The following is a 9311-nucleotide window of genomic DNA, read 5'->3' on the forward strand; positions in this document are numbered from 1 at the left end:
TTCTGGCAGATTCTATCAAAATAATCCGTTGAAATTAAAGCCTTCAAATGTTGGTAGTAAAAAGGGAAGCAGAGCTGAACACTGACAGTCTATCTGCAACGTTTCAATCCCAGTTTCTGAGGATGAGTCTGTCTGCTGTGTGTGTGTGTGTGTGTGTGTGTGTGTGTGTGTGTGTGTGTGTGTGTGTGTGTGTGTGTGTGTGTGTCTACAGGTGTGTGCTGTAGAAGGCGGGTGCAGCGTAGCTCTGTGTGCCCAGCATGAAGGGGGACAGGACGTGGCTGGCGGTGAGGAAGGGCAGCTGGACCAGGCTGCCGGTGCCGGGGTGATGGTGGCCATAGCCAGCGTGCATGGCGAGGTGCCCGCTGATTGGAGGGGACGGGCTGAGAGGGCTAAGGCCTCCCATGCCTCCCCCTCCTCCTCCCATACCTCCTCCCGTGCCGGTGGGGGCGGAGGTGTCTGCTCCGGGATTCTGTTTCTTCCACTTGGTCCGACGGTTCTGGAACCATATCTTGACCTGGGTCTCGGTGAGGGAGAGCGACAGGGCCAGGTTGAGCCGCTCACAAACCGACAGGTAGCGCGTGGACTTGAACTTGTTCTCCAGCGCCACTAGCTGCTCATAGGTGAAGGCAGTCCGGGCTCTACGGGGCTTCCCCGACTTGGAGTCCGAGCCAGAGCGCTTCCTCTTTGGTTTGCCCTGCGTGCCCTGGACCTCGTTGGCCTGGACATCGGTGCTCTGGCCTGTGGAGCCTCCTCCGGGGCTCTTGGTGTCTCTGCCAGGGTCCTGGTGGCTGTGCTGGCCCAGATCTCTGTCTCCGTTACTGGGCAGGGCTGAGCTGCTCTCCTCACTGCTGTAGGGCCCGTCAGGAGCCTCTGAATCTGGGGTCCCAGATCTGTGATAGTCATCCTCATCTTGGCTTCTGTACACAAAGCCTTCCTCTGGAAATACACATACAACAACGTCAAATTAACATCCACTACATGATCATAATTTAAACAGTTAGAAAGAATAGTCATATTTCAGGGTTCATACACATTTTGACCAATGGATTTCCATGACTTTTCCATGACTTTAAACCAAATTTCCATCACACATCAAACATTTTGTGAAATCTCGATGTATACATGAAAAAGTGAGGAAATGTAGTATTTAAACTAACAATGAGAATTCCAAAGCATACAGTATACCTTAAATGACACAAATATATATATATATATATATATATATATATATATATATATATATACACATATATATACATATATATATATATGTGTATATATATATATATATATATATATATATATATATATATATATATATATATATATATATATATATATATATATACATATATATATGTGTGTGTGTGTGTGTGTGTGTGTGTGTGTGTGTGTGTGTTTTGTTAGTGTCTTTCTTTTAAAAGAATTTTAATTATTTCAAACTCAGCGTAAATGAACAACATGAACATCATTTCATGACTTTTCCAAAACTTTTGGTTTTTAAGTTTGTTCAAGGACTTTTCCTGGAAATAACCATTTTAAAATTCCATGATTTTTCCAGGTTTTCCATGACCGTACGAACCCTGACATTTGCATGTGTAAGTGTTTGTTGCTGCAGTTCCTCCAATGGCTATTCTCTGACAGGAACACTACTGGACAAACGTGAAATGGAATCTGTGACACATGTATGTGTGTCTTTAGCTGTTGCTTGTGCCTCAGGAACTGAACCACTACCCTGGCCCAGGTCTATATCGCATCCCTCAGCTTAGTAGTTTGTGGTCATTTAATTAAATGCAAATATGAAAATATGCACCATGTCATCTTAATATTAACTGAAATAATGACGGTATTTAATCCAAAATTTGAAGCATAGACCCTCTGCAAGAGAGGGCCTTCATCATTTCAGTTCATATTGTGTTTTCGTGTTGTTTATGACCAAATACATGTGCAATAAATCTGGCTCACGCAGTGCAGGATGCCCGAGGGCCCCCAAGGGCCCCAGGTGCGAGTGTCTTGTTTCATCACCTTTGTCCACGTGCAATCTATGTGCAATATATTACAACTATATGTACTAGATAAGACTTATGATTGAAGGAATTTGATTGATTGAAAAGAACAAGACAACACACAAACACACAAAACAGTCATACAAACCCCTGAGGCTATATCCCTGAATGACTAATTACATAATTTAAACACTGATCATTCAAAGTTTCAAAAGAGTTCCAGAGGAACTAATTACATAATTAGTCAAAGTGCTAAGTGAAAATGTCATCTGTGAGTTGTAATCAGCAAAACATTTGGGGATTAAGGAGGAATCTGAATGAACATGTGGCTTTACTCAGCAGGCTTCATATGGAATACTATTTGATATATTTATCAAAGAAAATACACCACATGAGTAAAAATGCAGGAGAGACATTTATGCCTCTATCATTTCAATGTATTTTATGTTTTGGTATATTACCAAACAAATTCCAATCACTGTAAATGTGAAATTCAATTTCAGCAAACAGATTGCCATAAAGCAACTTCATAAAGCTGTGCCGCCTTATAAGCAGATAGCAGCTCACGTGTCTAAAATCACGTCTGAAGTGTTACAACAATGTAATTCAATTACAGAAAATTCTAAATATATAACATATTGGACATATTGCATTTGCAGTCAAGTGCTACATTGCAAAATGTTTGATAAAAGCATTCCTCATTAAATCTGTGACTTTATTAATTCTGTTTCTATCATCAACAAAAATAAAGTTGTTCTCATCTGAAAATCCTTTATTCTAAAATCCTTTATTCTAAAATTCTTTATTCTAAAATACTTTACAACTAAAATAAACGGAAATGAAAAAGAAATTACAATTTCAAACGTTTTGGTTTAGTTGGCTATGGAAAAAAAAGCTACAAGTAGAAAACTTTGATTCACAAGTATAGAAAAACATAGAAAACATAAATGTGCACAACACATTTATTTTTTAGATGAGAAGAAAAGTCAAGTTTGTTAACCACATTAGTTTAATAGCAGTTATTCCTTTTTTGGCTAATCACAAATTTGAATTATTTGCCCCAAGGAAAAAGTAACGTCATCGTGATAATAGGCTGATTATTAAATGGAAATAATATTCCAGTTGTTGGTCAAGTTCAAAATGAACTGTATTATGAATGTATTATTTGAATCATACTTAATTAGTTACTTATTTAGCCTCTGATTATCTAGTAGCTCTACAAGGGTATAACACAACCGAGTTAACCATTGCTGTTATTAATTAATAGTTATTGGTAATTATGGTAATTTGAGTAATTATGAATCTAGAATACATAGAGAATTATCTAAATCAATTTGATTGTATATATGTTTACAATAAGGACCTTTATATTTCGTTTTAAAAAGTCATAACTATTATTCATTACAATCTATGTGAATGAAAACTATTTAAATAAACTCAACATGTATTTGATAAGATCGGAGTTATTGGTCACAAAGTCTGATTTATAATTACACGAGAACGTTTGGATCATTGGGTCAAACAGAAAACATGAAAACATTCCAAATATGAAAGAAAAAATAATCTGTGTATTGTTCGCAGTATTTTCTGCGCTTACAACTTAAATACGAGCATTTCTAAAATTGGTTACATAGTTAAACCTTTTGAACTCTCAGTATATTATGAAATAGAGGAAACTAATCTCTCTCTCTCTCTCTCTCTCCCTCTCTCTCTCTCTCTCTCTCTCTCTCTCTCTCTCTCTCTCTCTCTCTCTCTCTCTCTCTCTCTCTCTCTCTCACACACACACACACACTCAAGCTGACTGCTTTTGGAAACAGATATTCACCAATCAATAATACCGATCACACACTTAAGCATCCACACGAACACGTGGCCAATTACCTCAATTAAGACGTCATTTCATTTTATATTGTGTGCTGGTCGTCATGAGCTCGGCCTCACACACACACACACACACACACACACACACACACACACACACACACACACACACACACACACACACACACACACACACACACACACTCCTCTTGTCACGGTAGAGACGTGCTCCGTTACAAGAGTGCTCTCAGCGCGTAAACCGGACGCAGTGACGTAGGGCCTACTAATCACGTGTTTTCACAGAGACATGGGAATCCAGCCAGTAGTGAAAAGTAACCATCAAAATATTGACGCGCTACATTGGCTAAAAATAAAGTTGGAAAATGATGCGGCCTGGTTCTTCAATAAAACCTGAATATCGAGTTATAAGCGGGCAGTCCGGTGTGCGCGAGGTTAAAGGTCACGTGTAGATAACCCCGTGACGCCACTGCCACGGCACTTCTCAGAAGCTGCGGATGTATCCTCATAAAGTCCGTCTATCGTTTGAGCTTTCATAACCTTTCATAACCTTTCGAAACAAACCACGATGTAAGCGTGCGCGCGCGTTTTAGGAGCTGAAACAAAGCGCGCGGCCCGCCTGCAGCCAGCGCTTAAATGTTTCATAGAACAAACCAAGAATCAGATTAGTTCAATATTTCGATGGGACATTTTGTTATTAGTTGAATTGACGAATTAAAATATATATATATTTTTAAAACAGTCGTAAACATGGTTTCTGTCCGACCCGTAAACTCCGGATTTAGACGGTTCTGAAAACTTCAGTAAAATAAAAACAAAGAAAAGTACTACTCCGTAAAACCATCGTTCATGCAGAACATGTGATAAATAAAACATAAACAAAAGAGAAATGAAAAAACACCCTCACAAGAATCGAATATAAAATTTAAAAAAGGGGAAGAAGAAATTATTTGGTCTTTTAGCTAAAATACCAAATAATTTCTTCGGGTTTTACACACAATTAACAGGAGAGAAAATACTGACTCGGGAATGATTAAATAAACCGAAGATCAAGATTTAGAAAAACGAAAATGATTTTTTTTTTTAAAGGAAAGAAAAGGCTGAATGAAGGCCGAGTAGTTAGTTAATTAAAGTGAGTGCTCGTTAGAATAGCAGGGGAACTATTTAGAGGCCGAACCAACACCATTAAGGCTGAAGGTCCGTTCCGTGTCCACGCAGACTTACTGCTCTGGTATCCCTCCGCCGCGTAGCAGCCTTTGGGCTCCAGGCCGGGCTCGCGCTCCCCGGGTCCGGTTCTCCGGTTCTCTGCCCCGCACGCGCTCAGCTCGCGCTCTCCCCGTTGGCTGTGCTGCGATCGTCGGCTGCTCGTGAACTTGTTGGGGTCCAGAATGTCCAGTACGGAGAAAGAGGTGGTCCGGTGCCCGGTAGGGCCCTGGAAAAGAAGATATTGGAATTATTCATTCACAGTATAAGTTTCACAGACAGTTATGTATTCATTTATAAACATTTAGGCGGTTGTTCATCTTTTTCAACACTCGTCATAATTATTTAAATTAAAACAAAACATAATAGTAATAATGACAAACATAATCATAACCATAATTATAAATTGTAATACATATTGTAATAAGTATCCCTGAAATACGGTCATTACATTCGTCTCGTTTACAGATTTAAAAAGCATTAAATGATAGAAGAAAACTCGACCTGAAGGGAGACAAACATCACACATCACAGTCGGTTAAGGGATGCGAACCCTCTTCATTTATAAAGCAAAACACACCGTGAGCACAAATCAACTGTTTCCTCTCCAATACATGCGGTCAATAGGAACATTAACCAATCAATCCATCTTTATACACACTATGGACAAGAAGAAAGTCAACTTTTAGTCTTATTATTTCTGAATGAAAATAACTGTAACGAGTTTAGAGTTTAATGCAAGCATTTATTTATGGTTTCTATAAAATCCCCAAATACTCATATCATTTACACAAGTTCACCCTGTATGTGCACACCGTGTTTGTAGCGATGCGATATAGATATGTACAAGGAATTTATATCCCTAAGATTTATGTCGAGCCAAAAAGGTTGCCAACCGTGAGGCAGATAAAAGATGTGGCTTTCTGCTGCACTGCCTCCTGTTAGGATAACTCATTTATTAATGAGGCCAGTCTGGCGCGTGTCCACATGAATACTCCAACATTAATAACATTATAATTCGCTCTTTTGAATAATCCGAGGGACCCAGGGGCCTATTAACATCTGATAATAAGAATAATCTCACAAAAGCACGATCAGAGCGATTAAGAGCACAGATATATATTTAGGATACGGAAGAGTTCATAATGTGAAATGTAATCTAATGGCCTCATGTGAGGGAGCTCTAAAGAACTAACACGTTATTAATGAAAAGTTTTCTGTACACATAGTTTTATAGAGTTTTCGATTATCTGAGAGATTTCCAATTTAAGGCAAATATGAATATTTTGTTGTTTATATGATGGAATTCAGATTAAATCACATAATTCTGAAATCATCGAATTTGCATGTTTCCATACTCTTTTTTTTTAGATTTGAGCGCAAAAAAATACAGAACAAAGTTTTCAGAAACAAGTCCATTTCGACGTGAGCTTTTTATGGAAACGCATTTGCTGGTATCTGTGTATCGTTTATTTGTATTGTTTCACATTACTCACATTACTTCAGCAAATTGTCTGTTAATGGTCCTGCTACGTCTTAATTAAGGCCTCATCTCCCCGCGGCCATCGGACAGCCACAACATGACAACTACCATCATCATCATCATCATCATCCTCATAAAAACAAAAACAGGCACACAAATAAACATCGTACACATCCCTCCACTCTTTTAAAAATGATTTTCTCAATCACGGTTCATTTTTCGGCGGTTGATTTAAACGGATTTAGTTTTCTGGAACTCTGCACACATCGGAGAAGTTCGGCCCCATGCATCTACCTGCTGTGGCGGGACTAACACCGGGTTGGTCGGCGCGGGCTCCAGGTGGTTCTCCCCAGCTTGAGCATCTCTGCTTCCCGCCACCGCGTTGGAAAAGAGCCGCTTCTCTGCGGCCGCTGCTCCGGGCAGCATGTCTCCGCTGTCCGGGCCCACCACGGTCTGGACCCCGTCCCCGCCCGGTGCCGGTAGCGCTCTATCCCGACTCATCACGGGCTGCACTTCGTCCGCCACGGTCCCTGCTGCGGCTCTGTCCCGGCTTATCGCGGGCTGGACCCCGTCCGCTCCGGGCCCCGTTACCGCTCTGTCCCGGTTCATCACTTTAATCTCCTTGTCCCATATATTGAGAATCCGATTTAAAATGCAGGAGTGGTTGAAAATTAAAAAAAGGTTCAGACAAAACCGTTTAAAGGGACTAGACTATGGCTTTATGTAAAAACAATAACTTCCCCCCACAGACCGGTGCATGAGTCCCATCGACATCCAGTGAGAGGTAGCGCTCAGCGTTAAAGTTCCAGGTGAGTCTGCAGATGGAGGCTAACTGGATCCCATCAAACTTTAAACTTCATCTCTGACTTCTTCTCTCCGGCTGCGTCCCCTTCATCCTCTGCAGTCACCGTGGCAACAACGTCTCCGGTGATCTAATGTCTGCCTGTGTCGTACGACGCCGTTATCCCGTGTTGGCACACACACACACACACACACACACACACACACACACACACACTCATACACACACACACACACACACACACACACACACACACACACACACACACACACACACACACAAACAGCGACCGGCGTCCCGACCTCCAGCCTCGCGCGCTCTGTCTGGTCACCGGTGGGTGCGCGCGCTGGAAGCTTGACAGGAGTTGAAGGCGGGAGGGACGCTGATCCATCTCTCTAATAGTTCAAACTAGCCCCCCCCCCCCCCCCCCCCCTCTCTCTCTCCATTAGTTAGCCCCCCCCCCCCCACACACACACACAGCTCTCGTGCAGCTCTTTTGGGGTTTTGGCTGCCCCCTCGAGGACCTGCTCCCACACACTCCCATATATCTGTGTGTGTGTGTGTGTGTGTGTGTGTGTGTGTGTGTGTGTGTGTGTGTGTGTGTGTGTGTGCGTGTGTGTGTGTGCGCGCGTGTGCGCGCGCGTCCGTCTCCCTCTTTATTTATGCATTCCTCTTCAACTCTCCGGGTTGTAATTGGCTACAAATGAATCCCACTTCCACTAATAGTCTGTTATCGCGGTCCGGGCATGAGGAGAAGAGAGAGAAGAGCTGCTCTTCCTCTCCGTGCATCACAGACCACGATGTTCATGTGTTCACGAAGTGTTCATGTGTTCATGTTAGCAGCGCGTAAGTCGCCGGCAGGACAGTGGCCAGCCCGCTACAGTGCCGCTGCTGCTGCAAGGTGAACTGCGTCACCGTAATTGATGTGTAGCGCTGCGTCGCCTCCTCGGCTTCACTGCCTCCACGTGAGAGGAGCTTATCTCTGATGCAGATTCCAGGGTATGGCCTCTCCTCAAAACTCAATTACGGCCTGAATAAAGCCGGTAATGTCCCCGCTGCAGTGAAATATTGATTCCTAATCCTTGGCAGTCATTACTATGCCAGAAAATAATAGACCACAGAATTGGATTTTGATTTAACACACGACGTGTTTATTCTAATGCTAGGAACTTAATATTCCGTCGCCTCTCATGTTCAGCCACAGAGGAGAGGTAGTGATGGAGGCTCTGACGCCACACTTTTTATATTGTTGTGGAAGAAATTAGAAAAAGAGAGAGGGGTGATGGGACATCTTTCCTGTCCTCCCTGGCCCATACACAAGGTCAGCTCCATGTAATTGCCTTGCTCAATGATCCTTAGGAAGAAGAAACTAAAAGTTGAGCAAAATAATGACTGAAACAATGAGACATGATTATCCAATCAGAGAGCTAAACCCATTACAGCGGCCCTTTGATCTACTTCCTGCTTCCGCCTGGAGGCTTTATGGGTTTATTTTAAAACAGTCAATATATTAACCAGATTTTAAAATATCACAGCAGCTTATTCACCTTGGGAAATATTAGCATTTTAACTATGGTGGAAGAAAACTACAAAGCACTAACACACACTGCAACAGGAACATTAAACAAAATGTTTAATGTTCACTATTTTACATGTTTTCAGAGAGGCAGAAGCTACAGCAAGAATAATAGTAATACTAAAAACAATAATAGTATACCACAACTCATTATAATAACAAGAATATTGTAAATAAGCTAAAAAAATAATGATACATAAATACTTTTAATATTATATTATTATACATACCACAAATATTAAAAATAACTGTAAATGGTACAGTATTGTACTATATTAAAATGGCAAAATATAATTGTGTGTGTATGTGTATGCACATATGTGTGCATGTGAATGTGTCTGAGGGTTATTGACTCATAATTAATAACTCATTTAAAGTGAGGATCTGCTAAATGTTCTCCCT

At 41.3% G+C, this 9311-nt stretch overlaps 1 protein-coding gene across 1 annotated transcript; it reads right to left on the reverse strand.

The window, feature by feature from the left end:
• Positions 1 to 205: 205 nt before the first annotated feature.
• On the reverse strand, positions 206 to 7140 carry nkx1.2lb (NK1 transcription factor related 2-like,b; the record flags this gene model as incomplete). Its single annotated transcript, XM_079229071.1, has 3 exons — positions 206 to 936; positions 5070 to 5277; positions 6826 to 7140. The coding sequence occupies 3 exons, from the start codon at positions 7138 to 7140 to the stop codon at positions 206 to 208; spliced, it is 1254 nt and encodes a 417-aa protein (XP_079085197.1).
• Between the last annotated feature and the right edge of the window lie 2171 nt (positions 7141 to 9311).

The sequence above is a fragment of the Taurulus bubalis genome, assembly GCF_910589615.1.
Source record: "Taurulus bubalis genome assembly, chromosome: 13".
Taxonomy (NCBI): domain Eukaryota; kingdom Metazoa; phylum Chordata; class Actinopteri; order Perciformes; family Cottidae; genus Taurulus; species Taurulus bubalis.